A 20160-nucleotide genomic window follows, 5' to 3' on the forward strand; every position below is an offset into this window, starting at 1 on the left:
AAAAAAATATACAACTCGCCACCTCGTGGCGAGAAAACCACGCACTTTTATATATAGATAGATACCATTTATTGGTGACACTTTGGCTTTATGGGTTAGGTATTTTCGTTGAGATATCTTAGAACGGACAATATCTTAAATGCAAAATCATTGAAGATTATGAGAGATTGGCATGATTTGGTTGATTTTCCAGCTTACATTTGTGAGAACATATTTGTCAACCCTCATTCCCTCTCAATATGTTAACTAAATGCCCCATTGGAATGTTGGTTGGTTCTTGTTGTTCTAATTAGGAAAAAAATGGAAAAATCATTTACAATTGATCGACCGACTAACGTTAAATATCATAATTCACCCAATAAGAGACGATGCAGTGAACATGTAAGCAACTAATTGATGAATATCCCAAACGAAATTTTCAACCCTTGCATCGTAATTTTTTTCTTCATATTTATGTATTCATGAAAACGAAATAATACAAAACTCTTTTTTTATTTTTTTATTTTTATGTGCAACCCACTCAACTAACTATTGGATAATTGACTGATAAACTCGAGACCAAATGAAATAACACAGGGTGACATTGACACACGCTGAGCTAAGTAAGGGTTTATTTCGTAAATTCAATAATGGAGGAACTAAGGAGCAATATTGAAAACCAAGGATCATTTAAGATACAGAAGCTAGATAAATTTGTACTGAGTTGGGAAGGTGACTTTTATAATGGATTGGTTCTGGATAAGTATGCGAAAGGCAAGCACGTTGCGGATAGTATCAGAGCTGTGGGAGAATCCCTTCTATCAAGCCATTTTGGAGCTGAAATCATGGATCAAGTGTTTGACAGATTCTCCATCAAGGCAGCTGATTGCATGGAGATGGGGAAAGGTGCTCACATGACTCTTGTGGTTTCTTTGTCTTTTGAGGGATGAAGAGTCTCATTCAGTGCACAAAGCATATACCTGGCCCAATTTACCTGAGTTTAGGCTCATATGCACTGGGAGAGGGCCGCGTAAATCAACTTTAAAAAATTACTTTTTATTATTATTTGGCAACTACAATTACATCAAAACAATGTAAATGGAATAGAACATATACAGAGGCATACATATTCTCATTATTGCGCTTACAAGAAAGAATATGATGTCATTTTCATAGCTGCTTCAAATCCTGGTTGTTAACATACAAGTATGTCGTTTTACCGGAAGATGTGGTTGTAGACACTGTTGAAAAACCAGAATACCCTTTCTCTGATTTAGCCAAGCATATCTTGGCAATGTAATTGAAGAGCTTATGGTCTCGGACAAAAGGTTGCGCTGCATACTCCTCAAACGGCATCCACTACAACCATAAAACACAAAAACACAATAAGACTCATGTCATGCATTTGTCAGCGCATTATTGCATTCCTTGTTCAATGTAGAACGCTTACAAATAATCAACATATAATCTTTGAACACTCAGAGATGTAAAAAGAAACCCAGGTTATGGTAGTGGGAAAGAAAATCAACTGGTTTAACGACATTTCTTGTATCAATTATTCATGCACTGTTTTTAAGCAGTCGAGGAGCTGATTCAATTTCATGAAAAGTAACACTTCTCCTAGATCGTTTAGAAGGATTTACCTGCGCAGCCTCAAGCTCTGAAATTTGCTTCTGAATATGAGAGGAATGGGGCTGTAACATGCAAACGAAAAACAAATTCGATTTGCAAAAGAATGACCGATGACTTTGCCTGTGTAAACAAATTATAGTGATAAATATAAGCAAAAAAAATTGTATCTGAAATATGCTACTCTGCATATTAAGCACAGAAATTTTTTTCCCTTTTTTGAAACGTAGTTTCACAAGAAAATAAATAACCCAGTTAACCACAAATAACTAGAGATCAAGAATAGGAGAGTTATTACAAAGCAAGCTTCTTACCTGAATGCTAAAACTTCCACAAATTCTGTATCAACCTGAAGCAAAACAAAGCCAAAAGGTTTTACTTTCAGATGAATAGTGGCGCTTAAAGGAATGAAAATACCTAAAGTTCGACACTTTTTAGTATAATTATTGTAGCCACACTACTTACTCCAGTCTCTTCTTTAACTTCTCTAACTGCAGCTTTACATATATCCTCACCCTGTGGATCAGAAATATTGGGTCACAAATCACAATGTGATATATCAACCCACACTATAGAAACGGTTTGCTCACCTCATCCACAACCCCGGTAGGGAACTTCCAAACTCCCGTGCCTTTAAATTTGTCACCCTTCTCCTGGACTACGAGCACCTAACAGAGGAAACATGTCACTTCCATCAGTTAAAACCACGGACATCAAGGCACCATGTTAATACCAAACTCATCCTCTGCCCAAGCCTAATTGGTACCATTCTAGTTCACTTAAAATTTGCTTAAAATATTCACTTTTCAACTTTAGCATACACAAAGAGCTCTTGTTAAGCAGTACCATCCACATAAAGCTGATATGTTACGAAGATCAAGATTACAAATTTTTTTGTTACCCATAAGATCTCTGTCTGATGCAAAAGTAAAATTTGCACTGTAATGAATAGAGAAAGCCAGAATATTAATGAACTTCGAAAACAATACCTCTCGCTTACTATTCATGACAAAAGCACCTATTCCCACACTATGAGAAGCATTTGCGGGCAGCGAATCAGTAGTTTCAGAAATCCAACACACAAGCATTAAGTAATCTGGTTCAGCATGGTGGAATCTAAAGCCTTCCTGCAGAATTAACAGGAATGAGCTGTGGTGTCGAAACCAAAGGACTAGATAAATCAGTTAACATGCAAATGAATAGAAATACAGCCCAATTTAGATTTACAAAAACGCTATTCAACCAAAAACTACGACTTGATTTAGAATTATCTCCATGAGCTAGCCTAGGCTTGTCCATTACGTCCAAGATATGTTTTATGGTTTTACCTTGACAGCAGGCTCAGCAAGATGCACAAGTCGAATAGGCAATTGGATCCAAATACCCCTCTTTCCCTGAAGAAAAGTTTTGAAACAATTGAAAATATTTGAATTGCATAAGTCTTGATTCTTGATCATATAAGTACAAAAGCGATCAAACGAATTACCTGTTCCCTCCAATATGATAATGAAGCCCTAAGTAAGGGAACAAAGACAGTAGCATCCATGTGTTCCTTCATATCCACCATAACTCCCCCGTACAAATCATCAACCGCACTAAGCAATCCAGACTGTAGAACTTCATTTTCAGGTGCTATCTGCTCCTGCACTGACCGTGAGCTCATGAAACTGGCTCTTTTCTGATCAAGAATGGAGTTCTGTGATTGATACCTGAAGTAACAAACTAAAATATTGAATACAAAACAAGTATCGTAGACAAAAGAGCTTGATGACACAAAGGAGGTGGGTAATTATGAATACCGCATATCATGAATTCCAACTGAAAATCTTAGGCATGTTGCAACTCAACAGCATATACATACACACCACATAGCAATGAAAAAAAGAAAAAGAAGAGATAATGACATAGATTCAGGGTTTGTTGGTATACCTCTTCGAGAGACACCAAAGCAAGGGAACGATGAAGCAGCAACACAAGGCCTCTTCGAAATTAGAGAGGAATATGAGAGAACAAGTAAAAAATAAAGGTTGGGGATTCTTAATCTGCGCAGGCTATATATAGATTCCAGTACATGAGAAATCAAAAGGAATAGAGTACAGCAATCTGGAATTTTGTATTAGTTTACCGTTATAAGTACGAACAGTTGATATACGGAAGAAGGGAAAAGCGAAGGCAATTCCAATGCTGACGATCGACGACTAATGGGTGTCCGGGTCCGGGTCCGGGTCCGGGTCCTCCAAAATGACTTTACTGGGAACTTTCGCTATTGAAGTCCTGGTCTGGTCTGATGAACATCGGTTGGAAAATTGGCAGGGTGAGGGTGAGGGTGTGGTTGTAAGAGAATCAATAGTGCAAGAGTAGAAAAGTCGTGGAAATTCATGGTAAAATTCGCATGCAATGGAACAAGAAAAAGAAAAAGAAGAAGAAGAAGAAGGGCGCATATCTACTCCATCATTGCTAACTTTTCACCTCTCATTCTTAAGACCGACTTTGTGCCCGTTTGACATTCTTAGACTTTTGTGTGTGCGTGTTTTGGGGGGGTAGAGCGTTCGTGAGAGTATACGATGCTTAAGATAGGACGGAGCGCATTGGAACCATGTTTACACGTACCAATCGTTAATAAAAAAAAAGACTAAAATAAAATAAAATAAAATAAAAATGGTTCGAGCATCTTCATTATTTACCCGTGAAGTGGGCCCTCCTCCCAATCCACATATCTCTCTGTCAGTCTGAATAAACAAACATGGCATGTCTTGGCCCATTGGCCCACATATCTCTATCTCTTCCTCTTGCTCAAAGTAACCATTTTCCATCTACCTTCAACGCCAACAGCTGAATTTCATTCTTCTCCTAAATCTCTCTCTGACGATCATGGCGGTACGAGCATCTTCATTATTTACCCGCCAGTTTTTTTTTTTTTTTGCATTCTCTTCTTGTGTTCTTATGTGGTTTTTTTTAGCTTAGATTGTCGAATTGATTTTACTTTCCTCATGCGCTGCATCTGATTTCTGTTGATGAATTTCGGCCTTTGTTTTTCTCATTTCGAATTCGGGTTCTCTTTTTTTCTTCTTCACATGATATTGCCTTCAATAGCTGTTTCTTAGTTTTTAGGGTGTGACAGTCTATCGTTGGTCCATTCGAGGTTGCAACTTTTGTGGATTTTCTTATGTTGCCTAATTATACTTCTTGCGGATTCTATCGAAGAAACTGGGTTAATCCAGTAATTTCCTTTTAAGAAAATTGATTTTATTTTGCTTCTTCTATGTCAGTCTTTCCAGAATGTAAATGTTACTGGTGGGAAGCTTGGCCAGTTTGCTTGTTTCTGAATGTGTTCTAACTTTTAATAATGTTGCAAGTCTGCTCAGTTGAGATGCTGGAGATATATGAATATTGGGAAGCTGTTAGCCTTTGCTCTTCTCTTTTTCTTCTCTTGTAGAAAACTATTAGATTCAAATTCAGCTATTATGGAATATTTGTTGAATTCCATTTCAGTTAAGGAATGTTTCTATTAATGCTTTGTTGTCTTCTTTTGTGTCGAAACTCCAGAAGTGGTCAGCATTTATGAATTATAACTTGGTATGATTTTGAGATTATTTCCATGTCAATTGGATATGATTGTAGTTCAACGCTGGTTTCAACTTATACAGGACCCTCACCCTCAAATTATGAGTGGACCTTTTGCCCCGATATGAAGCAATGAGTATGATATAGACTGGTTAGATAAACTGTAGTGATACTGAATGGTATTATCTTCGTTCTGGTTAATGTTAAATGCTACATTTTCTAGTTAGTGAATATTTTCTCGATAGTATTTATTAGCCATTGTAAATTTGGACATAAAAACTAGATCTGTTCATTTCATTGTCTTGTGCATCTATGACTCGTGCCTTTGCTTCAACATTGAACATCACGGTTCAGGGTTTTGGCTCTTAAAATGATTACTCATTACTCAATTTCTACAAGTATTTGGAATGGCAGCAGTTTTCTCCTGAGATGACTGATCCTTCATGGAAATTTTCAACATTTACAGGACAAGGGTCGATCATTGCCCAAGTTTGGTGAATGGGATGTCAATGACCCAGCATCGGCTGAGGGATTCACGGTCATCTTCAACAAGGTCAGGAATGAGAAAAAGACGGGCGGCAAGCCTGACTCTCCAGCAAGAAATGACCCCCCATTAAAGAATGAGGGTGTTCTTGAAAAGCCTCAGTCTGTAAGTTGTACTTTCCTCGTACCTTTCATTGTTTGCAATTTTGCATCTCTGAGTTTGACTGAATGCAACACCACCATCTACCTGTGTCCTGTGAGTTAGTTACTTAGTTGTCATACATTTTTAAGAAGGGAGAAAAGGAGGAGGGGAATTTGTTCATTATTATTCTGAATTTTGTATTTAATGGAATAGTCTCCTGTTGGCTGATTTTTGTTCTATTCTTTGGGGGGGGGGGGGGGGGGGGGGGGGGTGGTTGTTCTAGGTGATGAAAATATGTGGTTTTTTCTTTTTTTCGTGAGACTTAATTTTATAGTCGAAGTTCATTCTTGAGTTAGAGTTTTGCATTGCCAATTTTTACAGGGTCTATTTATTTTTACTTTGAAAGCTCGTGTCCTCATGGCCTCTTTACTGGCCAAAAGAGCTCAACATTCATATTTACCAAAATGATAGTAGTTTGTAGCCTTTGAGTTGAGACTACATCATTAACTTAACAAGGATGCTAACCTCACTCTATTTTGAAAATTTCAAATGCCATTATCTGCAGAAAAAATGGTTGTGCTGCATTTAAACTGGTCATGCAGAATAATGAGGCAGTGGTTACCTTCTAAGAGTTTTCAGTGGAAGGTCCTATGTATCTATGCCCAATCCCAACATGTAATCCAGAAGACTGGAGCTGTATTCAGAAGCTATGATGGGACCTGCTGGAATCTGTTTGTTGTAACTTATTCTTTTGTGATGTAATGGGCCTGCTAAAGTATACGGACAAAGGACAACGTTTTTTTAAATATACTGGTGGGGGCTTTGCTGATTTATATTTTACCCAGTGGACACCATAATTTTGTCCTCTTTTTTTCTTTTTCTTTTTTCCCATTTTGTTTTCTTAGTGGGCATTATTTTCTTGTGTGTATCTGCATGCTGTTGTTACCTGATAGTGCTAATCAGATGGTTCTGAATCACTTTCTTCCTGTATTCAGAATCAATACAAAATTTTCTTTTTTCACATCTAGTGGGAATTGTTAGTTACTCTCCTGAAACAGGAGTTTTCCAGATTGAAAGATTATCCCAAACAACTACAGATCTTATACCCTGGATGTTCCCAATTTCCGCTCGAACAAGCGTCGCAGCAGGTAGACCTGAAGGATACTAGTGCCAAGGAGTGCAGCTGATTCAAGCATTGCTTTATGGATCACTCTCCGGCTCATGTTATCATTCACTGCGACAGTTATATTCCAGGATTATGAAAACATAACATACATTTTTGCCTAGCAAAAAAAAAATAGGCAGAGGGAAATATACCTATTTTCTGGCGGTCAGTTTTAAGCTCTATCCAATGCTGTACAAAATGAATAGTGTAAATAGCTTCCTCTAACTTTGCTAAGTGCTCCAATAAAGGGGCAAAATGCTCTGTAAAAACAAGAATTCATCATCATTCTTGAGTTTGAGATATGTGCATCAGGAAAACAATAACTGTCTGTCTTATGGATCTCCCCGCTAACCGAAATGCTGGGATGGATGTACACAATCTCATATGGATCATGTGAGACCACGATTTCATAAGGATCATGTACATCCATCTCAACGTTTGAGACAACTGGACAAAAAAACCACTGGATCCTTAGTATTTTCGGGAAAACAGTAAAAAAGGGTAGGACATAAGGAAATGCAACTCCCCCTCTCACCTTCTTTTGCATGCTCGTAGAACAATGAGAAGTGACTGACACGAAGATCGAAATTGATGGTTTCATGATAGGGAGACTTGTTACTGAAACAGAAGCGATAAATCCCTCTCTTCTGGGCAGTGAACTCAAACTTACCGCTCGTCTTGTCGCGAAAATCATGAATTTGTTCTCCCAACGGTCCCTTTATCTGATAATCCAAGCACACCACCAAATTAGCATGAAATGCGAGAGCTGTGAAAGGAGCACAATAACAATAACATATGAAAGAGAGAAATTTTACATACCACAAGATCAACACCATTATTGCCAATATGTGAAGAAGGGTGGACAGAAATCACAACAAAAGAGACATGAACAATGTCACCCTCATATTGTACACTATGAGAAAAACATTCCTCCTCTTCCCCGTCTATATCAAATGTAAACCCAGCCGATCCTTGCAGCCTCCACAAAATCACCATAACTACAATTACTACATAACCAATTACAGATCGGACAATCATCTCTACAATTCCAAACAAAAACAAACAGACCCGTCCAAAATTCTTGTCCTTTTTCTAATACAAAAATTCTGAGGTTGTATTAAGACAGACATGAATTTCGTTTTGTAAACTGATGATAGAAATGCAATTTAATTACTCAAGAGAGGAACTGAAAACACAAAAATGGCAGTTTTAAGCTTTGTTTTAGAGTTTGCATGTTCCTAGTTTCAGGTTATGCTGATGGCTAAATAATTCAGTTTCTATGTGCAACAGTTAGAATAAAAAGAAATATAACTGTTACACTCAAGTACCCAAAACCAGTAAAAATGAATGAACAATAAAAAAATATGGATGAAGGATGGTATGATGGCCGACTGTACCTCCTTGAACCAAGAATAGCCTATATTAGAAACTCCACCATCCCTACGTACATAACCCAGAGGCAAGTAATTGCAACAACAGAAGAAAAAATCTCTTCCAAATTTGATTCTATAATTAACAACAGTAGGATCATGTTCAAATTTGATTCTATATCTGTGTGTATGTGCTGTCTTTATTCTTCAAACATATTATTCCTCTTCCTAGTCAAGGTCTGTAATATAAGCAAGTAAAACTTCAAATATTATAGTAAAAAATCGTACCTGGAGGAAGTATATGCCATCTCAGCTAGACAACTCGTGAGTAGAGAGAAATCTTTCCTGTTTAGCCTATTAGGAAAGGAGCAAGGGAACCACTAAATGTGTACTCAAATGGGAAGTTCAAAAAAATCATAAAATCTCTAGATACCCAAGAGCTGTCATAAATCTCTAAATATCCACAGACAACCACAAGGAGAATGAAAAAAAAAAAAATTAACATATACATAGCATATCTGAATATTGAGAATTTTCCTATGTCAACGTTACGTAACAAAGTCGATCAAAAAGTTTCGACTTCAGAAATATATAACCATAACAAGAGAGATATGTCAAACGATCAAAAGAAACACTCTAAGCACAATCTAGTCGTCCACTTCTATACTCTAAACTGATCGTCGCGAGATCTCTGCCTCCGCAGCAGCTAGCCTCTTGTGCAATTGCTGTTGATGATTAGCAAACTCCATGAATAAATCCCTCAGCTCCTTTGCAGTCCTGTATTTCCCGGTTCCAGAATGGACAACCTGTAGTTCATTACCAATCCCACCAATTCTATTTGGTATTTTGTTCTGCATGAAGCAAATGAAAAGATAAGTTTTCTACCATATCATTAAGATCTGAGTGTTCATGTTAGCTAATTCAACATCAAATTAAGTTATGGCAGACAAATAAACATTATCTCCGAAAAATGACTCCATCTTCATTTTTGATTTGGAGCAGTGTTAGGGTGTGTGATGTGGGGGCAGGGGAGGATTTTCCGATCAAGAAGGAATTATAGCAATCCATAAAAGCAATGAGGTGGTACTCTGAGCCATTATCATCCATAAAAGCCATGAGGTGGTACTCTGAGCCATTATCATCCTGTTGCCTTGAATAGCATCCACAACCTTTGTAATTGATAAGAAACACCTTCAAGGATTCAACCCAAAATTCCCAAAAAACTGAATCAATGCAGTTAAAGGAAACTTGTCTGAGATTTAAACATCAATTTCTCATGAGACATCCGACATGCGTCATGCCAAGAGAATTTTTGAGTTACCACCCACGGCCTGCACACATTGTATCAAGTGATGACTGCTTATTTCACAAATAACAACTGGTGTAATACTTCAACAAAGCACAACTTCTGAACAATTTATAAACAAGCAATATTAATGAACCCGTCGATGCTCTTAGTCAGAAACCCACATGGAATTCTTAAACTTGACATACCTTCCTCTAGCAGACGTTATAATATGGTCGGGGCTCTCCAAAAATTCACACAACTTCTCAAGATTCTCCTTGCAATCAGACACAATTAATGCACTTGTAAATGTCTCTGACAATGAACTTGGCAAAACATGTGCATAGATTGAGACCAAAGTTTGTTTGTGTATGAACTCCATAATTGTTGATGGAGATAATTCTTTATCTAAATTGTTGATCAAAACTACATGACATCTATTACACCCCCCAATATCTGCATCTTGTTCAATCCTTTCGTAGTGATTGCCAATCTTCCCCGTCTTCCAAGAATCTTCAAGGGACAATAAAAATGGAACTAGTTTGTAAACCATCTATGATACCAGAGTAGAATACAAATGCATAACGAAAGCAGATGATATTATAGATGAACATCATGCAACAAACAATAGTTATAAACTTATACTGTCATTAAATTCTCTAGTACAATGAAATAAAGTTCAAGACACGGCAAACATGTAAGGATGACAGAGAGAGTGCAATAACAGAAAACTTAACATCCTAGTGGTTTAGAAGAGGATATCGACAAACTCCTTCCCCCTCTCTTAAAGAGCTAAAAAGAAACCAGTTCAGCAGCACGTTTAGGCCTCCCTCAAATTTAGATTTGAAGAAAATTCTTTGTTTTTTCTTGGAAGGACAATCACCTTGTGTTTCTTTAGCGATAAAACCTAAGGGTAAATCTTTTGATGGATGAATTTTGCTCGGAGACCGCTTGGCACACTTTTTTCCCTATGAACCAGCAAGAAAAAAGAGAGTATTGTAATAAGAGCAGAGCAAACATTATATACCAAAATAAACTTGGGTAAATTGTTAAGAGACAAATTAATTTACCTGCTGCAACCGTTCTGCAAAAGTTGACTTGCGTTTGAGAGGTGAGCTACTAACTCTAATGGGGTTGTCCATGTGAGAGACAAATCCATATTTCTTCCTCGCTATTTCCAGAAAGGAGGACACCATAGGGTTGAGTTGTGCATTCTGCTGGATCAAGCACATGCTTTCAATATTGTTAGAGCTCAAACAACCAGCAGATTGCCACAAAAGAATGAAAGTACAGCGGCATTCCTCTCCTCCATTTTCAAAAGAATGCTTCCGAGGAACTACCTATTTTGCAAGGAATCTATATGAGAGACATAAATTTATAGGGAAAGCAATCTCAGCTGTATTCTGTAATGACCATGCATTTCATTATCCAATTTTTAAAACAAAAATTCTAGCCCTCTTCTATTTTGATATTCCAATCCATTTTTATACCACATTTGTATTATTGTATACGTGCATGTAATTGTATATAACCAAAACAGATTACTACTTTTTCAATCCAACCCGTCAAACAAATAAGTACCTCATCGACGATGGCGTCGTAGAAACGGACATCATTGGGGTTGAACGTGTAGGCGGCGCAGACAACCATGCCTTTGACCACCTTGTGACACTCACTGTCCTGCAGTTGCGGAGACACCGGCCGGAATCGCCCTTGGAACTCCTCCAATTCCTCAAGAGAATTGAAGCCTCCAGGCTCGAAAACGTCGTCTTGATCGTCGGAGAAGTTTCTGTACTTGACGGTGAGTTTCTCTCCTTCGAATACAAGCCGCACGCTGTACCATGCATTGTCCGTATAGGAGCGGAATTCCACTTCGTAATCCATCGAAAAGAGTCACCGGGGCCGAATTTGGAGTGCCGATTGAGGTTTTAAAGGAGAGAACCCACTACGAAATTACCGTAGCGGTTTCCCGTATAGATAAAAAAAGGAGTGTGAGCGATCATAGATAAAAAAAGGCGCTTCGTGTGAAACAGCTTTTCTGGTTTTTTTTTCCTCAAGAGAAGAATTTGAACCCTTTTTCCCTTACATAAACCACGTGGGGGTTTCTCTTTATTAAGGCCTGTTTGGATGGATAAGATTAAGCATGATTCTAACTTCCCAAAAAAATAAAATAAAATAAAATAATTTCAACACCCTTTGAATGCGTTGCAGATCATACATTATTATAATGTAATTTAGTTGCTATATATATAATCAAAGTCTCCATTTAGTTGCACTCTTGTTTCACAAAAAACAGTCATTTTATTACATATTTGGAGATATGCTACTCAAAGGAAAGGAAGGACAGTGCAGGTACAGAGGGGGGAGATGTTACAGGGGCAGTAGATCACACAAAATTTCCCAAGTTGAGTTCACAAGGAAATGTCTCTGCCAAAAAGTCCAGTTATACCCTTTGCAGGATCATCTTGTTTCACAATTGACTCCCCAACCAAAACCTGCAGAAAGACGATACGGATTGGTCATCTGACTAGCAAAAGAACAAAAAAAATCTGTTCATTGGGAATTGGTTTTCAGAGCATGTGTGATATATATGCCCAAAATCTGCATGACTAAGCAGTGAAACAACTTTTTGCATCCTAGAAGTGTCATAAAATATATGTGCTGTAAAATAGGAGCAGAACAACTTCACATCTGGAAGCAATGAATCTTATCAGTTAAGGAGCTTACGGCTTTTACACCGGCTTCTTGTACGTAGTTAATGTCATCAGGAGTGAATAATCCAGATTCGCCAACCACCTAATTCCAGAGGCAACAAGAAATGTATCACCAACATACTCAAGATATTTCCCTCTATCAATCAAGAGTAGAATATGAATACAACTAGTAATATGGCACTTACAATTATGTTCTTTTCACGAATCCTCTGACCAGACTCTCCTTCAAGGAGCTTCTTTGTGTTACCAATATCAACCTCAAATGTTTCTGCACAAAACATTAGCTTACTAAAATCGTGATAGAGAAATATATGTTTCTAAGAAAATTGATCGCCTTGAAATTTGGAAAGCAGATGGCGTTAATGCTTAAAGAATGAGTAATAAATTTCACAAAATTCTCATCTGTAAGATATTGAAAAGTTACCAAGGCTGCGGTTGTTGATGCCTATAAGCTCAATACCCTCTATTCCGAGAACACGATTCATTTCCCTCTCATCGTGCGCCTAGGAATCAATAACAGAAGCCAACAACAGATCATTTAACATTTCAAATCACAAGCAAAAACTGCTATGTTGCTTCATATCATAAAACTGCAGCGGTAAAGTTTTGTGTTGGTCCTCAGATTAGAAGAACTAACAGCTACCCATCGTCAAAAACTAGTAAACCAACCAACAGTTTTTATGACCATGCAGAAGTTCAGACCTTCACTTTTAAATGAAAGCTTATTTAAGTTGTTCAAAGTCACTCAGGTTCTAAAATAATGCATGACCAAGGGTTTGACACCTAAGATGTTCAAAGCTTAGTCAAGCCAATCTCGCTCCAAAAAGAGGAATGTATCATGAACTGAAGCAAATGGGTATCCAGACATGTTCTTAACTAAAGCATACAATATTAACTAACAGTCTAACAATGAAAGATAATAACTGTTCAGACCTCCACGAGTGCAGCCATTCCAAGCATCTTGCAGATCTTAGTCATGTATCTGATGTCAACATCAGGCAAAACAGCAGCAATTAGAAGAACTGCATCTGCACCTTTAGTTCGAGCGTAGTATATCTGCCACGCATCTACTATGAATTCTTTGCAGAGTAGAGGACACTGGACATATTGGGAAAATTGTCATTATCACAGATAAGCATGTAACCCAGCATCAATATACAACTAAAATTATCCAGAAGCACACCTTCACTCCAGCACCCCTTATCGCCTCCAAATTCTCAAAGCCTCCCTATGATGTTAATATCAAGTCAAGTAAGAGGAAGTTAATGAATGATTGTTCAATATCCAAATATATAGTGATAAAGACTGTAGTACCTGAAAGTACTTTTTGTCCGTCAAAACGCTGAGACATGCCGCTCCACCTTTTTCATAGCCTTTTGCAATTTCAACCTGTCATGAGAAATTCTCATCGCTGAAAAATAAGCAAGCAGAAAAAGTAAATGATATGAATCCCTGACTTCATTGGTGCTTTCCTTTCATCAAGACTTTCAGAGGCCACCAGAAAGTCGAAAAAAGCGTCGTCTCAAAGGCGGACCGAAGGGTGAAATGGTCAACTTGATCTCAGCAGGTGCACGATTATACCATGGCGGTGAAAAAAGGGGGAGGAAAAGAACAACACGGCTTTGTACTTAATGAGTACCTTTATTAATAATTAAGATAACGGAGTCTCCACATTTCAGCTTCAAATCTTTTGTTTCCTATAAGATTTCTGCATCAATGCAACTAATTGCAGAAATAAATTACAAGAATATGCAGGGTAGGGAAAATAAAAATACCGATCTTTTATTCTTTGAACCATATCAAGACATCAGCTGATTAGGTTAGGAATTGTAATCGATGCTCTATTAATGAGAAATAAATTCAGGGGAGCGAAAAATTACTGGATCAAAATTCTCTCTCAGGATCCCTCTACTAGGAGAGGCCTTCTTCACTTCAGCAATCAAACCAGGCAACCCAGTTCGTTGATGGGCTGCCTTGAGAGCTCCAATGAAATCTCTTGTCGGAGGAACATCATCAAGAGCTTTCTTCAGCGAATAAAGAGGCCTTCTTTCTTTCAACTGAAACAAAAAAAAAGGGAAAAGAAATATGATTTTTCACATAACGAAACAGGACAAGAGATATCTTTCTTTAATAGTTAAAAACTCAAAATAAGAAAGCCACCTGAGAGACTTCCTTGTCCTTGTGCCATATGATCTCCTCAAGTATGTTACGAGGGGTGTTGCCCTCATTCTGCAACCGAAACTCAAAGGGTCCCACATAGTGAAGTGGGGGTCCTGTTGGTGGCCTTCTCCTTATTCTTATCCCCTGGCTAGCAGCAATTTCATCTTGTAACATCCCCACTTCCCAGTCCTTGACTTTAAGGACATCAGCTGGATCTTCCCTCTTGGTGGATATGGTAGCAGCCCCATCCTTGGTTTCAGGCTATGATGATAAAATTAGAGGGTCTATTAGTTTCCCTTCTCAATGAAAACTCCTATCTCCATCTAAAACAGCACATTCAAGAACTATAAAATAATTGGCACAGAAACTAGCTTCATAGACAATCTCCAAGTGCAAATTGAGCCACGAAAAAAATAATAGGAAAACAAACTTATTCATATATAAAGAATAAAATTAGCCGTGAGCTAATTACAATAAAATCCAACAACTACATTACGTTACAACGTCGAAAACGTCGTTTTCTTTCTGATCTCAAAACGAAACGAAAAGACAAAAAGGAAAACCTGTTGCGCTCTTATCGGGCGAACAGAGAGGGTACGCCCTCTGTCCACGTCCATTACAGTTGCAGGAATTGACCTCTTGAGTGGATGACAAAGCCGGTTATTGAGCGACGGAACAGCCTGAAAAGAAACCCTAGGTGTCACTCTAGCCGAAATTAATCCCTCCATTCCTGTAAATTGAATCTCAATACAACCGAAGAGAATGTCTCTATGGGAGCCACAATCCAAGCGAAGCAAGATTGCGTGGTTGGCGTCCAGAGTGACTGCAAAGCAACCTGTCGTTGATCAGGTGGCGGCGACGAGAAGAACAACCAGATTTTGTGCTTTTATCGGATTCTGGGTAGCCTTGCCTGACGAGAAGAACAGGAAAATCGAAGAGCTAATTAAATTAGTTTCGCAAACCAGAATCCATTATCAGAGACTTAACAAGTTTACCTCAAAGGGTTAGGTGATTTCTTGGTCATGAACATTCCTGGATAGAATTGAATTCTGTAACGGCCATGCAAGAGCAAGAGCAGTCCGAGACTCCTAGAGTAAAACAGAGTGAGCGTCTCCCGCAGGATAGGTACTTGAATTCATGAATTGAATGAATGGAAAGCCGTCGAGAGCCTAAATGGGCCTATCCCTTCATATGGGCTCCAGTTAATGGGCTTCCTATGTTTCCAAATGGGCCACATCGGTACAATGGGCCGGACAAATTCTTTTAACGGCCATCGTTGTTGTCTTCTTCCTGCTTTTGATATCGTGCTTCGTTTATTGAATAGAATGCAACTGCATATCTAAAGTCAGCAAAGTTTTTTCATGAAAACAAAACTAATCGTAAGTTTAGAGGCCTTAGTTTCTCTCAACCCAGCATAATCCAAAAACTAATGCAGTCGACCACACCAGCACTCATCTCTTGAGACATCTCGTGTTGGACCCCTCTCACCTCTTACAGGATAACATGTGACCCTAGTAGAGTTGCAGGGTGTGTAGTGGCCAAATATTGTCTTGGCCTATCCCACCAGGCCCACGGCCCATTTACAGAGGTATTACAAAGAGGATGCTCTAAATTTGTTTTAAAAAGTAATTTCATCATGATAGATATGGAAGGAAAGGCTAATGAGGTCTCTTTGACCATATTGTCTATTGAGACCCATGTTTAGCAGTAGATGAGGACTATTTGTACCCCATACTTAACTAAGCTCATCCCATTCCAAATAAACCACAGTCTAAAACATAACATTTTTATATACACCCCAATTTCAATTTTTTCTAAAAAATACCATCTACACCCTTTAACCCTAGCCGGAAAATCAGATCTCAGTCGTAGTTTGCATCCTCAGCCGTAGCAATTTCTAGTTTGCAACCAATCTCATAGACTTCCTCAGCAACCTGGGTATCAATAGCCTCCAAAGTCCAAAGCAGCCAATACGTTACTCTGTATCTGAATTGGGCCCCTCTACTGCCCCTCCCCCTTATCACACTCAAATCCTTCTCAAACACCACCACTGCATATCCCTTCCATTTAGCCGCCATAGCAAAAAACCAACCCACCAATCCCACCCCCAACAACCAATATCCTCAAATTCTTATTCTCTGACATATTTGATTGATTCCCATTGGAATTCAATGGTAGTGGGTGCATCTGTTACAGCCGCTCTAATATGTCTCTGCTTCTCCAAGAGTATGTATCATTTGCTGCAAGTGGTTCTAATCTATCTCTGCTTCTCCAGGTTTGCATCCTCGGCCAGTGCGGTTGGGTTCCGGTCATTGGAGAGTTTTAGGGTTTAAAAGAGGGATTTTTGAACGTTTTGGGGAAGAAGGAGGACGAGGGGAAGCTTGATGTGGTAGGGTCAATTGGGGTTTTATTAGATTGGAGTTTTTTTTAGTTTTTGGGGTGTATTTAGTTAATTCCATTAGTCCCCATCTAGCAGTATCTTCAGCCCGGGTGAATGCATCTGTAAGAACATCAATTGTCCAATTCTTCACATCCTCCTGCAGACAGAACCAAATGCACAAGGCATATTAGTATCCTACAGATAAATTTCTAGGAGAGAAGAAATTTATTTTTTCATGGCAGAAAACATCTAGTATGATAATCAATCATAACTGCTCTAGCTACCCAGCAAGCTCCCATTGATTAACTTTTGAAACAACCATCCCAGTGACTTTGGAATACAGTGGTAGGGCATCATGTAGAAATGCATCAACCCTTTTAACGTGAGAGTCAAAGGTAACTTACACAAGGCTACCGTTTAGGGAACCAAATACATGGCACTTTGATGCAGACAAAGAAACAACAAAAAATAATTTTCTAGAAATATCAGCCGAAATATGTTTATTCCAAAGAGTCATCAATGATCAGCAAGTTATTGACAAACAAAATAAAGTGGGGGAAAACATTTGTGCACTGGTTCTCCAGTTCTAACTTTTGCATTTGGACGAGTAAGCTTGGACTCGAGAGGGGTCCTTGGACGTATCTCTCGAAATTCCTCCCACTCCTCTCGAGTAAGCATCCTCACTGATCCTTGAACAGCTGGAGCATTTTTTATTTTGCGCTCAATCAACTCTTGGGATCTTGATTCATCGTACTGCAAGCACACAAGATTAAGATTGATCTTGGAATTTAGCTGGTATATTCAAATCAATAACTAACGGGCAAGAGGATGTCTTCTTATCCTCCGAAATCATGAAAATAAACAGCAAAAGGTCTACTGACTACCTCTAAAAAATTGGCTTCTTCTACGCTTCATTTGCACAAGGAAGCAGCCAGACAAATTCAACATGAAAGAAGGCAAATAATTTACATGACATGCCATGAAAGTTCCAGTAATAACACAAACCTGATTGGTGTATCAGTGTCTGGCTTCAGAATTCAATTATTATTTCCTACAGGAATCCTAATTAGCCCTAAGGATGGAAGTCTTCTAGATTCAACAAATCAACCATGAATTATCATGAGTCATTCTCACGATTCAGAAAGAGTCACTCGATGACCAAGTATAGATTAAGATTATCAGACAACAGGAGTGTTGCAACCTTCCACTGACATACAATTTGTGGTTTTGCATAGGACAGAGCAAAGTAGAACAGCAGGTTTCGTTGAATTCACACTTCATACTGCACCTTGTGACAATGTGAATCATGTGATATAACATACAGGCATCTATCAGGTTACCCCGGCACCAAAGATATAACATAGGTTCCAATGCTTATCATTATCAAACCCTGGACTAGTATGTTTTGCTTTTGCAGCAAAGAATCCTACCCTGGCACCAAGATGGGCCAGGGGAGGATGAGCACGGAAGGGTCTTCTTGTTATATGAGACAGCTATTTCAGTTTCTTCTTTCAAATTTCAAGCGTAACCTCCAACCCAGTTCCCACTCCCTCCAAATAAAGGAAGAAAAACAATATCAAGACACAGGAATGCCCAATGTTATAATGAGAATAATAATAACTAATTGAATTGATTGTACCATCATGAGAAGCTTGGCGAAGAGTACAATTCCTGCTGCAGTAAGAATCAGTGGCATGGTTGCAGTGTCAAGAAACGTTTTTGGCTCTGGAACCTCTACAAATACTTGATCCTTCTTCGGATTCTTCCTTCTCCCCTTCTTCCCCAATTCAGCAATCCTTCTCTTCAGACTTTCTGTTGGGCCATCATGGGACAGTGTGTGCAACCGTCTCCCACGTAGAAATAGTTCTTGTCTAAATCTATCCATTGCAATCAAAGGAGTGCCTTTGAGTGCACTAGCAGTTCTATCAAGTGTTAGCAGGTAATGGTTTCTCTTTAAGACATGAAGATATATAGCCAATGGAGAATCCAAATGGGCCGCAGCCGGACTCCAAAAAATCTTTGTAAAAGGGTTTATCGGGGTTATGGCAATATTTTCTTCTACAGTGGCGAGCCAACCATGAGAGAAGAGCCACTACACCTCTTATTATAATGAACTTTCAGTTCAAGATTAATGGTTTTACCTCGTTCAATGTTGTATAAACTGCACTCGTCAACGCTGTCTTCCTTATTTGGGATCATCGGCATGGGAAGATGTCTACGGCATGATCTATCTCGTCGTTGTGTTTTGATTGTGATTCGCAACATGCCACCACGGTTTACATCAACACCAAATCGCACATAATTGGAGAGTATGGCCTATATACTGTGTGATTCGAGAGAGATTGACAGAAAGCGATCGAGCGGATTATAGTTAGGGTTACCAAATTGGGGAAGGTTGAGAGCCGTTGAGGCAATGGCGGTCTATTCTTCAGTTTTTCAAAAAAGAAGAAAAGAATTTGAACCCCCCTGTCAGCCAAGTTCTAGTGGGCCTGAGTCCAAAATCTGAGCCCATTGGATTTTTCTCAGTGTGACCTCCTCCTTTGGAGCCCACCAAACAGTTTCTTCGCTCTGCTTTGGACAAGGGATGATCAAACTCGAGACCTCTATAAGATACCACACATGTAAGTGTTATCTGAGTTACTCGTAATTCTCATTAATTCGTTTTGTCCTGCCTGCTTAAAAACAAAGTAATTGTAGTAGCAATGGCCAGAAATGGGCAAGACATTTGGGCCTTACTGCCGCCTGAAATGGGTCAAACCAAAGCTCTATTTACCTAATCATATGGATTACAAAAGTTAAATCCCAAAAGGTGTAACATTATTAGGAAATATGACTAGTAATTGATTACTTAAAGCCACAAAACTCAAACTACATAAATTCAAATTACCACATGCATGTAACTATGATTTTATTACAAGTTTTTTTTTACATATGCGAAAATTTTAGGGGTGGCAATAAATAATTTCGGATTAGTTTCGAGTCGGACAACATCCCGTATTTACTAAATATTTATTCGTATTTGTTTAAATTCGAATAATAATCTAATATAGGTTCAGATTCGGACAACTCAATTGGATAAAGTTCATGTGTTTGGATTCAAATAGGATTTTTTTGTTTAAATTCAAATTCTAGATATATAACTTATGCTCAGACTTGATTTTATATAAATAGATAAATTCGATCATTCCCACAAAATAAAATGTTGTCATCCCTACGTGAAATACAACAAGGGGCCCACACACACTGTGTACAAGTAAAAGCATTATGCAGAAATTAAAACGAAGTCACC

At 38.5% G+C, this 20160-nt stretch overlaps 5 protein-coding genes and 1 long non-coding RNA gene across 11 annotated transcripts; 1 reads left to right on the top strand and 5 right to left on the bottom strand.

Annotated features, from left to right (window-relative positions):
• Positions 1-1051: 1051 nt before the first annotated feature.
• On the bottom strand, positions 1052-3808 carry LOC120000276 (nudix hydrolase 2-like). Of its 2 annotated transcripts, none has more exons than XM_038848261.1 (9): positions 3734-3808; positions 3095-3317; positions 2937-3002; positions 2598-2735; positions 2199-2276; positions 2074-2124; positions 1923-1957; positions 1623-1731; positions 1052-1338 (listed from the first exon to the last, which is right to left on the bottom strand). In XM_038848261.1, exons 2-9 carry the CDS (start codon positions 3269-3271, stop codon positions 1150-1152), a joined length of 843 nt encoding a protein of 280 aa, XP_038704189.1. In that variant the 5' UTR covers positions 3272-3317; positions 3734-3808; the 3' UTR covers positions 1052-1149. The 2 variants fall into 2 exon arrangements, with proteins under 2 accessions (XP_038704189.1, XP_038704188.1); XM_038848260.1 differs by lacking the exon at positions 3734-3808 and adding an exon at positions 3538-3662.
• Positions 3809-4352: 544 nt separating this feature from the next.
• Positions 4353-6637, top strand: LOC120000161. The gene is made up of 3 exons (XR_005468578.1): positions 4353-4485; positions 5639-5821; positions 6363-6637. It is a non-coding gene; the product is annotated as an uncharacterized LOC120000161 (long non-coding RNA).
• A 187-nt stretch (positions 6638-6824) lies between these two features.
• Positions 6825-8747, bottom strand: LOC120000160 (transmembrane emp24 domain-containing protein p24beta2-like). 2 transcript variants are annotated; one of them, XM_038848072.1, is made up of 5 exons: positions 8621-8747; positions 7782-7941; positions 7498-7684; positions 7115-7222; positions 6825-7031 (listed from the first exon to the last, which is right to left on the bottom strand). In XM_038848072.1, exons 1-5 carry the CDS (start codon positions 8638-8640, stop codon positions 6898-6900), a joined length of 609 nt encoding a protein of 202 aa, XP_038704000.1. In that variant the 5' UTR covers positions 8641-8747; the 3' UTR covers positions 6825-6897. The 2 variants fall into 2 exon arrangements, with proteins under 2 accessions (XP_038704000.1, XP_038703998.1); XM_038848070.1 differs by having other exon boundaries at positions 7782-8645.
• A 73-nt stretch (positions 8748-8820) lies between these two features.
• LOC120000158 lies at positions 8821-11676 on the bottom strand. 4 transcript variants are annotated; one of them, XM_038848067.1, is made up of 7 exons: positions 11199-11675; positions 10688-10957; positions 10501-10585; positions 9827-10130; positions 9587-9663; positions 9420-9503; positions 9027-9183 (listed from the first exon to the last, which is right to left on the bottom strand). In XM_038848067.1, exons 1-7 carry the CDS (start codon positions 11499-11501, stop codon positions 9167-9169), a joined length of 1140 nt encoding a protein of 379 aa, XP_038703995.1. In that variant the 5' UTR covers positions 11502-11675; the 3' UTR covers positions 9027-9166. The 4 variants fall into 4 exon arrangements, with proteins under 4 accessions (XP_038703996.1, XP_038703994.1, XP_038703993.1 ...); XM_038848068.1 differs by lacking the exon at positions 9420-9503 and having other exon boundaries at positions 8821-9186; positions 9588-9663; positions 10688-10831; positions 11199-11676; XM_038848066.1 differs by lacking the exon at positions 9420-9503 and having other exon boundaries at positions 8823-9182; positions 9584-9663.
• Positions 11677-11818: 142 nt separating this feature from the next.
• LOC120000159 (indole-3-glycerol phosphate synthase, chloroplastic-like) lies at positions 11819-15583 on the bottom strand. Its single transcript, XM_038848069.1, has 11 exons — positions 15487-15583; positions 15055-15401; positions 14492-14752; positions 14212-14388; positions 13646-13720; positions 13515-13559; positions 13265-13429; positions 12756-12834; positions 12517-12599; positions 12345-12413; positions 11819-12112 (listed from the first exon to the last, which is right to left on the bottom strand). The coding sequence occupies exons 2-11, from the start codon at positions 15217-15219 to the stop codon at positions 12029-12031; spliced, it is 1203 nt and encodes a 400-aa protein (XP_038703997.1). The 5' UTR covers positions 15220-15401; positions 15487-15583; the 3' UTR covers positions 11819-12028.
• Positions 15584-17347: 1764 nt separating this feature from the next.
• LOC119999252 lies at positions 17348-19270 on the bottom strand. Its single transcript, XM_038846722.1, has 2 exons — positions 18511-19270; positions 17348-17624 (listed from the first exon to the last, which is right to left on the bottom strand). Exons 1-2 carry the CDS (start codon positions 18754-18756, stop codon positions 17403-17405), a joined length of 468 nt encoding a protein of 155 aa, XP_038702650.1. The 5' UTR covers positions 18757-19270; the 3' UTR covers positions 17348-17402.
• Between the last annotated feature and the right edge of the window lie 890 nt (positions 19271-20160).

This window comes from Tripterygium wilfordii, chromosome 6, assembly GCF_013401445.1.
Source record: "Tripterygium wilfordii isolate XIE 37 chromosome 6, ASM1340144v1, whole genome shotgun sequence".
Lineage (NCBI taxonomy): Eukaryota > Viridiplantae > Streptophyta > Magnoliopsida > Celastrales > Celastraceae > Tripterygium > Tripterygium wilfordii.

Coding starts and splice junctions, on each gene's coding strand:
- LOC120000158 (XM_038848066.1), bottom strand. CDS start 11,501: ATGGATTACGAAGTGGAATTCCGCTCCTATACGGACAATGCATGGTAC. Junction 10,958..11,198: donor ACGACGCCATCGTCGATGAG/GTACTTATTTGT, acceptor CTTGCAAAATAG/GTAGTTCCTCGGAAGCATTC. Junction 9,664..9,826: donor ATAACGTCTGCTAGAGGAAG/GTATGTCAAGTT, acceptor CAATGTGTGCAG/GCCGTGGGTGGTAACTCAAA.
- LOC120000160 (XM_038848070.1), bottom strand. CDS start 8,000: ATGATTGTCCGATCTGTAATTGGTTATGTAGTAATTGTAGTTATGGTG. Junction 7,685..7,781: donor ATAATGGTGTTGATCTTGTG/GTATGTAAAATT, acceptor TTGGATTATCAG/ATAAAGGGACCGTTGGGAGA. Junction 7,223..7,497: donor CTACGAGCATGCAAAAGAAG/GTGAGAGGGGGA, acceptor TTGTTTTTACAG/AGCATTTTGCCCCTTTATTG.
- LOC120000276 (XM_038848261.1), bottom strand. CDS start 3,271: ATGAGCTCACGGTCAGTGCAGGAGCAGATAGCACCTGAAAATGAAGTT. Junction 3,003..3,094: donor TATCATATTGGAGGGAACAG/GTAATTCGTTTG, acceptor ACTTTTCTTCAG/GGAAAGAGGGGTATTTGGAT. Junction 1,732..1,922: donor GTGGAAGTTTTAGCATTCAG/GTAAGAAGCTTG, acceptor TTGTTTACACAG/GCAAAGTCATCGGTCATTCT.
- LOC120000159 (XM_038848069.1), bottom strand. CDS start 15,219: ATGGAGGGATTAATTTCGGCTAGAGTGACACCTAGGGTTTCTTTTCAG. Junction 14,753..15,054: donor GCCCGATAAGAGCGCAACAG/GTTTTCCTTTTT, acceptor TTATCATCATAG/CCTGAAACCAAGGATGGGGC. Junction 13,430..13,514: donor TAAGGGGTGCTGGAGTGAAG/GTGTGCTTCTGG, acceptor CAATATGTCCAG/TGTCCTCTACTCTGCAAAGA.
- LOC119999252 (XM_038846722.1), bottom strand. CDS start 18,756: ATGGATAGATTTAGACAAGAACTATTTCTACGTGGGAGACGGTTGCAC. Junction 17,625..18,510: donor TCGCCAAGCTTCTCATGATG/GTACAATCAATT, acceptor GTGTGCTTGCAG/TACGATGAATCAAGATCCCA.